The 14,274-nt window shown below is 31.0% G+C and overlaps 1 protein-coding gene across 1 annotated transcript; it reads left to right on the plus strand.

Annotated features, from left to right (window-relative positions):
* On the plus strand, positions 1–6,459 carry LOC141456355 (deubiquitinase DESI2). The gene is made up of 6 exons (XM_074132271.1): positions 1–224; positions 349–458; positions 2,001–2,073; positions 2,150–2,243; positions 3,594–3,735; positions 4,480–6,459. The coding sequence occupies exons 1-6, from the start codon at positions 191–193 to the stop codon at positions 4,645–4,647; spliced, it is 621 nt and encodes a 206-aa protein (XP_073988372.1). The 5' UTR covers positions 1–190; the 3' UTR covers positions 4,648–6,459.
* The last annotated feature ends 7,815 nt before the right edge of the window (positions 6,460–14,274 follow it).

Consider the following 14,274-nt stretch of genomic DNA (forward strand, 5'->3'; position numbering starts at 1 on the left):
TTCTCCTATCAGCTGGTTTATGAAACTTATTGTGGAGGCTGGAATTGAACCAAACTTCTATTTAGTTTTAACCTAAATTAGTGGAATCAGCCGCACGTTCATGTTTTGTGCGACAGAAATATTCATAAATGTTTTTCTTCTGTAGTTATGACTCTTCTAATTCAAACGTTATTTTATTTGACTTTTTGTTATGCTGCCGGTAGGTTGGAATTGGAAAGAAATAGGTAAGAAACTGAGTTATCAACAAATTTCTAGTATTGCATCTTTCATATGGAACTCTTTCTTAGAAATATTCTGTTAAAATTCAGTAAAATTTTCCTTTTAAATGTTAATTGTCCATTGTTGCAGGGTGCAACTTCAATTTTCCTGGTTGCTTGCAGCTCTCTAGCGAAAGTGACGAATATCTTCTAGCGAAAAATATGGCTCGAGAACCCATTGTACTCAATGTTTATGATATGGTAATTTTATATATATGTATACATATATACTATTAGGATAGAGATTGAATAAAGAAGTTACGAAAATCCGGGTGTAGTGATGACCATCTTTGATTTCCTACAACAGAACTAGAACTCTTGTACTGATATTTGTTACGTATTTACTTTTTCATCTTCAAAGAAAGCACTTTGCCAAGAAAAATGTGAACGTGTAAATTTTTAAAAATTATGTTTAGAATGTGACATTATGAAATCCTTCCACCCCAAGTGGTTTCCCATTTAGAAACGTTAATGTATTTTTTTTCACCTATTCCTTTAGTATTTCAAGTAGTGCCTCTTTTAAGTTTACTGTGATTGCGATAAACCCTGAATGAGAAGTGGACTAGCAACTTCTTTTGGGAGTTTTAGCGTCCTGCGAGTGAGTCAGTCAGCTCAGCAGTACAATGCCCCATAGACTCATACAAGACTAGGAGAAATGATCATTGCTCAGTGACCATTGCACTAGATTCTCTTGCAGAGATCCGCGATTCATCTAATTGTTCTTAGATTTTCTCTCCTTAGAAGCCTCTTACTGCTCACCTTTCAGCGATGGACAATGTTGTCAGTAACAAGAGATCCTATGCTGAAGGCAGCTGAGCACTGAAGAAGGCTATGGGCACCCTTGACCTCAGATGTTAAAGCGCATAAAATTAAAAAAAATAAAATAAAAATATCCCCAGGCTCTGCAGAGTTAGTTGACGTGTGCAACTTTTGAGGAAGCCAGAGGAAATCTCTTAAGTTACAGTTAATTTTGTTTACTCCTTTTATCGTCTCTCAGGATGAACGCTTCAGTCTTTATGTAACAAAACTCCCTAAGATCCTTCTACATTCAAATATCTTTGTGTTCTACTGGGGTCGCCAGGAAAGCGTTTGCTGTGCCTGAGGTAGTTCCTAAATAGTTGCTTTTAACTTAAAAATGTATTTTTTTTTTTTTTTAGTAGAAAAATTGAGTATACTTCTTCAACAATATCTTATTTAAATTATATTCTTTTTTTTTACTGTAATTTCAAAATTCATATTGTATATATTGCTTTACTAGTTTTTATTTTTTAAAGTGGTAAATTTTGTTTTAAAATTAATGAAGTAGAGTTCGTTTGGAGTTTCAGTGTCTGTCTCAAAAAATTTAGAGAGGTTGCTACTTGACTAAAAATAGCTTTTTTCAGAGCATCGCTTTCTGCGTAGATTCAGCATTTATGACGGCAGCAAAAGAGCGGAGCCTTATTGTTCTGGCCTAGTTTAAAAAATTTAGTAAAGTGATAGGGTCGAAACAGTAAGTTTTTGCTAGGATGCCTTTATCATTCATTAAATTCGGCACTTCTGAATGTACTTGCAACAGCCCCAAAATCTTCATCCAAACAGCCTAGTTCTATTCACCCCTAAATAGCTACCAGCGAGCAGCCGACACAGTTCCTAACAACAGTTTTGTGCGATCCCACTTCTTCATGTTTTAACTAATTTGTATATTTATGTAACTGTGTGTTGCAGTGTTAAGATATTTAGATCTATTTTTAAATTTACTTACAGTACTGGACAAATGATTACACAACACCTATAGGTTTGGGAGTTTACCATTCTGGAGTTGAAATATATGGACAAGGTGAACCATTCATTTTATGTACTCAATTTTATTTTTTTATTTTTTTAAATTTCATTTCATTAGTAACTACTTACAGAGTACGCCTACGGCGGTCATCCACACCCCTTCTCTGGCATTTTTTGTATTTCACCGAGAGATGCAAGCGAACTAGGTGATCAGTTCCAGTTCAGGTGAAGAAATTTAATGATCCCCATTTTTTGTTTTGTTTTCATTTTAATAATAAATTTCTAATTTTATCTACAACTTGCAACATTCAAAATCTTTTTATTTATTCATAAAAATTTGAGTCCATAAGTAAGTACCTATTTTGTTATAGTTTACATATTTCAATGTCTGCACACAGAAAATAATTAGAATAAAAAAATTGACTGGGGCGGTATTTCTATATCTTTTCAAGTAAGTTTGCTTATTTTATAGAACAAAATATCGAATAACATTGAGATTTTAGAAATTTTGAAAAGTAAGACCGGCTTTTTTTGAGTACATTTATAACGAGCTAAAGCCCAAAAGCAAATCTGAGAAAAAATATACAAACACTAATACAGGAGAAGAACTATGGTAGCACACCATATTATTTATTGAAATGAGAACACGAGACCAAATGCTCTTGAGGAAGGATTGCCTGGGAGAGTTCAAGAATAGTGTTTTCTGGCTATGAGATTTATACAATTGAGTTTTACGGGATTTCTTACATGAAAAGAAAACAACGGTTGCTAATTAAAAAGCTTAAAAGAAGCGTTAATAATAATAAGAAGAAGGGATTTAAGATCGAGTTATAAGTGCTAACATGTAAAAGTGCTAGCATGTTTCGGACAAGACTGAAACGGCTTTAGCCGTTAGGTTGCTTTTAGGCTGCACGAAGTAAGTTGACAATGGTCCAAAATGATATTACCTAAGCTAAGATTTGTTTATAACTCGATCTTAAATCCCTTCTTCTTATTATTATTAACGCTTCTTTTAAGCTTTTTAATTAGCAACCGTTGTTTTCTTTTCATGTAAGAAATCCCGTAAAACTCAATTGTATAAATCTCATAGCCAGAAAACACTATTCTTGAACTCTCCCAGGCAATCCTTCCTCAAGAGCATTTGGTCTCGTGTTCTCATTTCAATAAATAATATGGTGTGCTACCATAGTTCTTCTCCTGTATTAGTGTTTGTATATTTTTTCTCAGATTTGCTTTTGGGCTTTAGCTCGTTATAAATGTACTCAAAAAAAGCCGGTCTTACTTTTCAAAATTTCTAAAATCTCAATGTTATTCGATATTTTGTTCTATAAAATAAGCAAACTTACTTGAAAAGATATAGAAATACCGCCCCAGTCAATTTTTTTATTCTAATTATTTTCTGTGTGCAGACATTGAAATATGTAAACTATAACAAAATAGAGGTAGTTGAAGGTTATTAATCCAGAAATAATTAAACTTTATTTGAAAACCAAAATCATTCACGTTTGACGTTTAATATGAACTCATTAAGTAAATTTTATAACTTCCCTTATTAAAATTTATTGACAATTGCAGGCAGTCTGTCCTCATAGGATATACAGATTTTACTGAACATGATGTAAAAAGAATTGTGGAAGAAATGGGAAAAGAATTCAGGGGTGATAGATATCACCTTATGCACAAAAACTGTAATCATTTTTCGGGTAATTTTACAAAGGTTAGTCATATTTTATTTTATTCTTCATATTAAATATTAATTATGTTTTTTAGATGGTGGTTATTTATGGTTTCCTCTGAAGTGACAATTCTTTATATTTTCTTGTCGTAAAATGTTAAAAAGAATGAAATGTGACTCTGAATTTCTAAATTTGAAGAATTCAGTTTCCGGATGAGCCACTTTTCCGAATAGATGTTTCCGTTCTTTGATGTTCTCGTAAACAGCTTTTACAATTTTATTGATTTTTTTTTTTTAAATATAAATCTATGAATTTATATTGAAAAAATGTTCTAGAAAATTCTATTAAGGGTGCTTTAAGAAGATAATTAGATTTTCGGCTTGGTACGATTATCGATTGAAGTACCAAACAAAAGACCTTTCCTTATGAGTCACCAACTTCAGTCAGCTCAAATTCTGAACTGCAACTAAAAAAAAGAGCTAGTTTACATCAAGTTCTTTGAAAATAAACCTTGCCTTGGTTCCTCTTAATAGTATATAATTCTAAATCAAATAGTATTACGCGATTTTTATTTATTTATTTTTTTTTTAAGTTGGTTTTAATAATAGAGGAGGTTGAAGCGACTATAACTTTATCTTTTCGTATTGTGGGGTAAAAGAATATTTGGCCAATAATACATCCTTGGCTTAGGCTATTTAACTTATTTAAAAATCTCAGTAAATTCGATGATTTATTTATTGATGTTCACATGTATTTATTTCATTTGATATTTTCTTTTTTTTTAGACTTTATGCGGTGAAGAAATACCTTCTTGGGTAAATCGGCTGGCATATTTCAGCACTTGTGTACCGTTTCTACAAAGATGCCTCCCACGTGAATGGTTGACCCCAAATGCCCTTCAATATAGCATCTCCCAACATCAAAACAACACCAATGATTCCAGTCCTTTATAACAATGTAACGGCATTTATGACTTCAGAATGCCGGTCACTGTGCCTCCAAATATTACTACGTCCCCTCGTCTGACTGGACTTTCTCTTCCATAGTTAATTAAGATTAGTTTTAAATTGTTATTATGTGTTGGAAATATTGCTACTGCCAGCACTTGAGAAACTGAATAAAATAAATAAACGTTTCTACGATAATGGGGCTCGAATTGGACAAAAAGACAAAAAAACTGATGTCTTCATTTGTATTAAACAACTCTAATTTCATTAAATAAATTGAAGTCATAAGTATTGCTCAATCCCGGGTAATTATTGTAATTTCCATATTGCTAGTTCACAGAAGTTGAGGTATGGTTTCATTTTTTCAAAGCACAAAAATTGCTTAACGGTTTAAAACAGTCGCAGATGTATTTTTGATGGCTAACCATCTGTTTTATTATAGAAGAGTGATTATAAAATAATTATGCACAATGTGGTGTGGAAAGTGCAATGGTGGATGTGTTTTACCTCACATTTTGCATTTTTTAATGAAAGTGAAACAGGTGTTTTCAAGTACAAAAACAAGTTATTGAAAATTTCTCTACTATATCTATTTCTAATCTTGTCTTGCCTTTAAACCAGAAAGCCTTCACTTTAGAAAATTATTTTTGTAGATTTTAAATATTGGGATAAACACGTCTCTTGTGCTAATTTTATTTTATTTTCCTTTTTTTTTCTTTTTTTTTTTTTTTTTTTGTTAAATAAGATGAAAAATAATCTGCCATTTAATTTCAGTTTTTTACCTGATAAAACAATGAAAGCTGTGGATTTTTTTTTTTAAGGTAAGGCACAGAATCAAAAACTAAGAATTATTTCTTATGAGGGAAACATTTTCCTCTCATAATACCACTCACTTTGGTCTGTGCGTGTCATAGTGTTCCATGACTGTTGAAATATTTATAAATATATAATAGGATGTAGAAAATTAAATTAAATTTTGTAAATATATTCTTTGGATTATTAAAAGATTATATACATTTTTATATAAATATAAATAATGTTATTAGAGAGTACTAAAACGCTTTTCCTTGTAGTTTAATATAAAAAAATAACAACTGCATAAAAAATTATTCATGTAATAAATACTTTACCGGTCAATAGGATTTGCCCTTATTTATTTAAAATAGACCTTACAAAAACACCAAATACTTTTTTCTTAAATTATTAGTTTCATTCAACATTTTTCTGAAATTCTTTATACGATACAATCTTTCTAATCAATGAATTTGTACAGTCGAGACAATAAGACTTATTTTCACGTAAAAAAAGGATTATATGAAAAAGTGTTATACATATTTCTTTTTTTTCTATAATTGTTTTTTAATATTTTTTACAAAACTTTTATTATGTATGTGAGTGTTTTTTTTCTTTTTTAACCTTCATTTAGCAAATTTTTTTTTAACTTGTCTTTGTGTCAATTTATAGTTTCTTCGAGATTGGTACAAAAAAAAAAATTATATATATTATATACACCTATATGGACGACTTATGCCTGTTTTTATTTTTGTAATATTATATGTGTGCTGAAAGAAGTGAGGCCTTGTCACTGCCCTTAAAAAAAGCTATTATAATTTTAAAGACTAAATAAATTTATCAAGAAAAATTGTAGACTGAAGTTTTATAATTTCCCATTTACAATATTAAGTTCCTCTCCTTTAATTCCATACATTTGTTGGTGTTCTTGGGCAGAGGCAAGGACTTTTTTTTAAATGGAATACTATATTAATAATTTATGTTATTATATTGAAATATATGCCATAACATGCCTGACTATTGAAATTTGTAAAAATCTGACACTTTTAAATCCTTACTTTACTAGAAATAGAAATTATAGTGGGTGGCTATGGGATAATGCATAAAAAGAAATGGTATAGTAAATTTTCCAGTTAAATACTACGAAATCGAAAATCTACAACAGTTTTATATATCTTTTGAGTTTCTCCTTAGCGCAAGAGTAATTATATAAGACATTAAGAAATAAAACGTAAAATTTAAAATAAAATAGTTCAGTTGCCATTAATACATTATAATGTTTTGAAACGAAATTATTATATAACTAACGTTATATATGATATAACGTTTATAACGAAATCTTGGAATCTATATTCTCCTCCAGCAGCTGGTAACTTCCAAGATATAGAAATCAAGCGTGGATAAACTGATAATCAGTTAGGAGGTAGGAATATAGGTGTTTGATCGTCCACAGAATCTTCAGGTTCCATCATGATCCAGACTCAGGTTTTTCAGGTGCCCTCGAGTCGATAATGCTCGTCAGTATACTGTCTGCATACAACACTGGAAACTACCAAGGTTCTATTGGAAGTATGAGGGCTTTCCACCCCCTTATCAATAAATATTTCTTAAATTAAAATAATTATTATTTCATAAATATTAAGAAAATATTTCTTTACATTTTACTTAAATAGAAACATATTTTTCGGGAACTTCTTTGGCTCTTCATGCCTCCTTTAAATTACGTCTTATTAGTAAAGCAACCTAAGCAGCAATATCAAAGTTCGGAAAAAATTTATTTGCAAGAAACTTGAGAATTTTAGGTAGGTATATATATCAGAGTTGGGCAAAAATTTAATCAATTAAAAAACAATTGAATTAAACCGAAATTTAATTTTAATCATGATTAAAATTAAAAAATTTAATCGGCCAAAATTAGTTGATTAAAATTAAATTCACTTTTAATTTAATCGGAATTTAATCAATTAAAATTTTTAATCATAACTAAAAATTAAGATTAAAATTAAATAATCATAATTTTAATTAATTGAATTAAAATCCAAATTTAGTTTTAATCACTTTGGACGATTAAATTTTTTAATTTAATCAAAATTTGAGAGACAGCACACCTGTGGACGTAATGTACGCAGAGGCTGGCGAATTACCGCTTGCTTATAGAATAGAAGTACTGTCCGATCGATATGTCTTAAAAAAATTAGCCACGAACCGAATAATTTATAACAAAATAAGCCAATTAAATACCGAAGTCCTCACTCACAAATATTGGACAAAAAAGAAAGGCCCCATTTACACAGAAAGTTTTATTAGAATCTCTACCTTTAGAGATAAGGTATATTCGAATAATAAGTTAGATGTGTACAACTTAAAATACGAACATTTATTGAGCGAATTAAGTGTTAACACTTCCTTCGACTTGATAAAGGTACCGGAAAAGATGAGAACTGCGGCCTTCGAAGATTACATTTCTTCCCATTATCCGGGCTCATATCGTTTATTTACAGATGGGTCCAAAATCAATAATAAAGTCGGAAGTGCTGTGTATGATCCGGTTCGGAACTATTTTACGACAATTAAATTAGAAGATGAGGCGTCCATCTATACAGCGGAGCTAATTGCTATTTTAACGGCTTTAAAATATATTTATTCGTTGTCGGAGAAAAAATATACAATTATTAGTGACAGCCAGAGTGCGTTGTGTAAATTATCACATATACACAACCAGTCTGCAGGAATGAATCACATTATCGCAGAGATTGTAGAAACTATTGCCATTTTTAAAGAGAAGGGAGTCTGCATTAATTTTTTGTGGGTAAGAGGTCATTGTGGTATAAAAGAGAATGAAATTGTTGATACACTTGCAAAGGAAGCCACCAATAGTGGGGAAATGGCTAATTATAAATTACCACACACCGATATCAAGCGTATAATTGCAAAAGCAGCACTACAAAAATGGCAGACAGATTACAATAATGGTGATAAAGGTAGATTCTATAAAACTATGGCAGATCAGTTACCTAGACAACCATGGTTTAAGGGAACTGGCACTAATAAATGGGTTGTTACGACAATAAGCAGGCTGAGAGCGAACCACGCGGTGTGCGGATCGTATCTACACAGGATCAACAAAAGGTCCTCTCCTCTTTGCGTAGATTGCAATGAGGAGGAAGATTTCAAACATGTAATAATGATATGTCCACGTTATGTGGTAGAAAGGAAACGAATGTTTGACGACATATACAGGTATTTAGATGCACCATTTCGCTACGAAGACATTATATTCTCCACCAACAGTTATGTGCTTAAGTCGATAGCAGAGCTAGCAATGAAATATGAATGTATTTAGAAGCTATAGCCGAATTAGAATGAATGGAACAAAATGCTTAGAGAAGGATTACGTGATTTTAATTTTGGTTAAGCGAGAAGGATGGCAGGAGCACAGAGTGCTCCTCCATCCATTAGCAGTAGTTTATGTAAATAGCGGTATATAGTAGAATGATGAATGTGTGAAGCGAATGTATTTGTAGGTAAGAACGGAGAGTAAGTGATATTCTAGTGATAAGCACCTAGACGATGCTGGCTGTATGGCGGAAGCCAATGCCAAAAAAAAAAAAAACAAAAAAAAAAAATTTGAGAGATAAATTTATAAAACCAAACATTACCAATAGTTAAACCAGAACCGGACCATTGCATCTTTATTAGGCCTAGATGGTGCCTCTTCTCTATCAATATTATCACCTTTCCCAAACTTGGCACCTTCATTCTACCAGTCTGGTGTCTCACCAGTACTATGTTGGTGACTCTCAAGACTTATATAGGACCACCTTACACTCACATTTAACCATGTTTACCACTCACTAGACTTAGATAGCACCACCTTACACTCACATTTCACCATGTTTACCACTCACTAGACTTTATATCTTCTACATTTATAGATCTGTGCACAAAATAACTATAGTTTTTAATTAAGAAAAACAAAGTGTACAAGAGAACTAAATTCCATAATAATACGTGGTTCACAGTGGGAGATATAGAACGGCCATAATTCTACAGAATTTCATGACCCAAAAAATTTCCAACCCTTTATATCTTCTACTTTTTTAGATCTGTGCACAAAATAACTATAGTTTATAATTGAGAAAAACAAAGTGTACAAGAGAACAAAATTCCATAATACGTGGTTCACAGTGGGAGATATAGAACGGCCATATATTTACAGAATTTCATGACCCAAAAAATTTTCAACCCTTCATATCTTCTACATTTATAGATCTGTGCACAAAATAACTATAGTTTTTAATTGAGAAAAACAAAGTGTATAAGAGAAAAAAATTCCATACCAATACGTGGATCACAGTGGGTGATATAGAACGGCCATAATTTTACAGAAATTCATGACCCAAAAAATTTTCAACCCTTTATATCTTCTACATTTATAGATCTGTGCACAAAATAACTATAGTTTTTAATTGAGAAAAACAAAGTGTATAAGAGAAAAAAATTTCATACCAATAAGTGGTTCACAGTGGGAGATATAGAAAAGCCACAATTTTACAGAATTTCATGACCCAAAAAATTTTCAACCCTTTATATCTTCTGCATTTATAGATCTGTGCACAAAATAACTATAGTTTTTAATTGAGAAAAACAAAGTGTATAAGAGAAAAAAATTCCATACCAATACGTGGATCACAGTGGGTGATATAGAACGGCCATAATTTTACAGAATTTCATGACCCAAAAAATTTTCAACCCTTCATATCTTCTACATTTATAGATCTGTGCAAAAAATAACTATAGTTTTTAATTGAGAAAAACAAAGTGTATAAGAGAAAAAAATTTCATACCAATAAGTGGTTCACAGCGAGAGATATAGAACGGCCACAATTTTACAGAATTTCATGACCCAAAAAATTTTCAACCCTTTATATCTTCTACATTTATAGATCTGTGCACAAAATAACTATAGTTTTTAATTGAGAAAAACAAAGTGTATAAGAGAAAAAAATTCCATACCAATACGTGGTTCACAGTAGGAGATATAGTACGGCCATAATTTTACAGAATTTCATGACCCAAAAAATTTTCAACCCTTTATATCTTCTACATTTATAGATCTGTGCACATATTAACTATAGTTTATAAATGAGAAAAAAAAAGTGTACAAGAGAACTAAATTCCATAACAATACGTGGTTCACAGTGGGAGATATAGAACGTCCATAATTCTACAGAACTTCAAGACCCAAAAAATTTTCAACCCTCTATATCTTCTACCTTTTTAGATCTGTGCACAAAATAACGATAGTTTATAATTGAGAAAAACAAAGTGTACAAGAGAACAAAATTCCATAACAATATGTGGTTCACAGTGGGAGATATAGAACGGCCACAATTTTACATAATTTCATGACCCAAAAAATTTTCAACCCTTTATATCTTCTACATTTATAGATCTGTGCACAAAATAACTATAGTTTTTAATTGAGAAAAACAAAGTGTATAAGAGAAAAAAATTCCATACCAATACGTGGATCACAGTGGGTGATATAGAACGGCCATAATTTTACAGAAATTCATGACCCAAAAAATTTTCAACCCTTTATATCTTCTACATTTATAGATCTGTGCACAAAATAACTATAGTTTTTAATTGAGAAAAACAAAGTGTATAAGAGAAAAAAATTTCATACCAATAAGTGGTTCACAGTGGGAGATATAGAAAAGCCACAATTTTACAGAATTTCATGACCCAAAAAATTTTCAACCCTTTATATCTTCTGCATTTATAGATCTGTGCACAAAATAACTATTGTTTTTAATTGAGAAAAACAAAGTGTATAAGAGAAAAAAATTCCATACCAATACGTGGATCACAGTGGGTGATATAGAACGGCCATAATTTTACAGAATTTCATGACCCAAAAAATTTTCAACCCTTCATATCTTCTACATTTATAGATCTGTGCAAAAAATAACTATAGTTTTTAATTGAGAAAAACAAAGTGTATAAGAGAAAAAAATTTCATACCAATAAGTGGTTCACAGCGGGAGATATAGAACGGCCACAATTTTACAGAATTTCATGACCCAAAAAATTTTCAACCCTTTATATCTTCTACATTTATAGATCTGTGCACAAAATAACTATAGTTTTTAAATGAGAAAAACAAAGTGTATAAGAGAAAAAAATTCCATACCAATACGTGGTTCACAGTAGGAGATATAGTACGGCCATAATTTTACAGAATTTCATGACCCAAAAAATTTTCAACCCTTTATATCTTCTACATTTATAGATCTGTGCACATATTAACTATAGTTTATAAATGAGAAAAAAAAAGTGTACAAGAGAACTAAATTCCATAACAATACGTGGTTCACAGTGGGAGATATAGAACGTCCATAATTCTACAGAACTTCAAGACCCAAAAAATTTTCAACCCTCTATATCTTCTACCTTTTTAGATCTGTGCACAAAATAACGATAGTTTATAATTGAGAAAAACAAAGTGTACAAGAGAACAAAATTCCATAACAATATGTGGTTCACAGTGGGAGATATAGAACGGCCACAATTTTACATAATTTCATGACCCAAAAAATTTTCAACCCTTTATATCTTCTACATTTATAGATCTGTGCACAAAATAACTATAGTTTTTAATTGAGAAAAACAAAGTGTATAAGAGAAAAAAATTCCATACCAATACGTGGATCACAGTGGGTGATATAGAACGGCCATAATTTTACAGAAATTCATGACCCAAAAAATTTTCAACCCTTTATATCTTCTACATTTATAGATCTGTGCACAAAATAACTATAGTTTTTAATTGAGAAAAACAAAGTGTATAAGAGAAAAAAATTTCATACCAATAAGTGGTTCACAGCGGGAGATATAGAACGGCCACAATTTTACAGAATTTCATGACCCAAAAAATTTTCAACCCTTTATATCTTCTACATTTATAGATCTGTGCACAAAATAACTATAGTTTTTAATTGAGAAAAACAAAGTGTATAAGAGAAAAAAATTCCATACCAATACGTGGTTCACAGTAGGAGATATAGTACGGCCATAATTTTACAGAATTTCATGACCCAAAAAATTTTCAACCCTTTATATCTTCTACATTTATAGATCTGTGCACATATTAACTATAGTTTATAAATGAGAAAAAAAAAGTGTACAAGAGAACTAAATTCCATAACAATACGTGGTTCACAGTGGGAGATATAGAACGTCCATAATTCTACAGAACTTCAAGACCCAAAAAATTTTCAACCCTCTATATCTTCTACCTTTTTAGATCTGTGCACAAAATAACGATAGTTTATAATTGAGAAAAACAAAGTGTACAAGAGAACAAAATTCCATACCAATACGTGGTTCACAGTTGGAGATATAGAACGGCCAAAATTTTACATAATTTCATGACCCAAAAAATTTTCAACCCTTCATATCTTCTACATTTATAGATCTGTGCACAAAATAACTATAGTTTTTAATTGAGAAAAACAAAGTGTATAAGAGAAAATAATTCCATACCAATACGTGGTTCACAGTGGGAGATATAGAACGGCCATAATTTTACAGAATTTCATGACTCAAAAAATTTTCAACCCTTTATATCTTCTACATTTATAGATCTGTGCACAAAATAACTATAGTTTATAATTGAGAAAAAGAAAGTGTACAAGAGAACTAAATTCCATAACAATACGTGGTTCACAGTGGGAGATATAGAACGTCCATAATTCTACAGAAATTCATGACCCAAAAAATTTTCAACCCTTTATATCTCCTACCTTTTTAGATATGTGCACAAAATAACGATAGTTTATAATTGAGAAAACAAAGTGTACAAGAGAAAAGAATTCCATAACAATACGTGGTTCACAGTGGGAGATATAGAACGGCCATAACTCTACAGAATTTCATGACCCAAAAAATTTTCAACCCTTTATATCTCCTACTTTTTTAGATATATGCACAAAATAACTATAGGTTATAATTGAGAAAAACAAAGTGTACAAGAGAACAAAATTCCATACCAATACGTGGTTCACAGTGGGAGATATAGAACGTCCATAATTCTACAGAACTTCATGACCCAAAAAATTTTCAACACTTTATATCTCCTACCTTTTTAGATATGTGCACAAAATAACTATAGTTTATAATTGGAAAAACAAAGTGTACAAGAGAGCCAAATTTCATAACAATACGTGGTTCACAGTGGGAGATATAGAACGGCCATATATTTACAGAATTTAATGACCCAAAAAATTTTCAACCCTCTATATCCTCTACCTTTTTAGATCTGTGCACAAAATAACGATAGTTTATAATTGAAAAAAACAAAGTGTACAAGAGAACAAAATTCCATAACAATATGTGGTTCACAGTGGGAGATATAGAACGGCCTAAATTCTACAGAATTTCATGACCCAAAAAATATTCAACCCTTTATATCTCCTACCTTTTTAGATATGTGCACAAAATAACGATAGTTTATAATTGAGAAAAACAAAGTGTACAAGAGTACAAAATTCCATAACAATATGTGGTTCACAGTGGGAGATATAGAACGGCCACAATTTTACATAATTTCATGACCCAAAAAATATTCAACCCTTTATATCTTCTACATTTATAGATCTGTGCACAAAATAACCATAGTTTTTAATTGAGAAAAACAAAGTGTATAAGAGAAAAAAATTCCATACCAATACGTGGTTCACAGTGGGAGATATAGAACGGCCATAATTTTACAGAATTTCATGACCCAAAAAATTTTCAACCCTTTATATCTTCTACATTTATAGATCTGTGCAC

The sequence above is a fragment of the Rhodnius prolixus genome, unplaced genomic scaffold, assembly GCF_049639745.1.
Source record: "Rhodnius prolixus isolate KJV_2025 unplaced genomic scaffold, Rpr scaffold_4, whole genome shotgun sequence".
Taxonomy (NCBI): Eukaryota; Metazoa; Arthropoda; class Insecta; order Hemiptera; family Reduviidae; genus Rhodnius; species Rhodnius prolixus.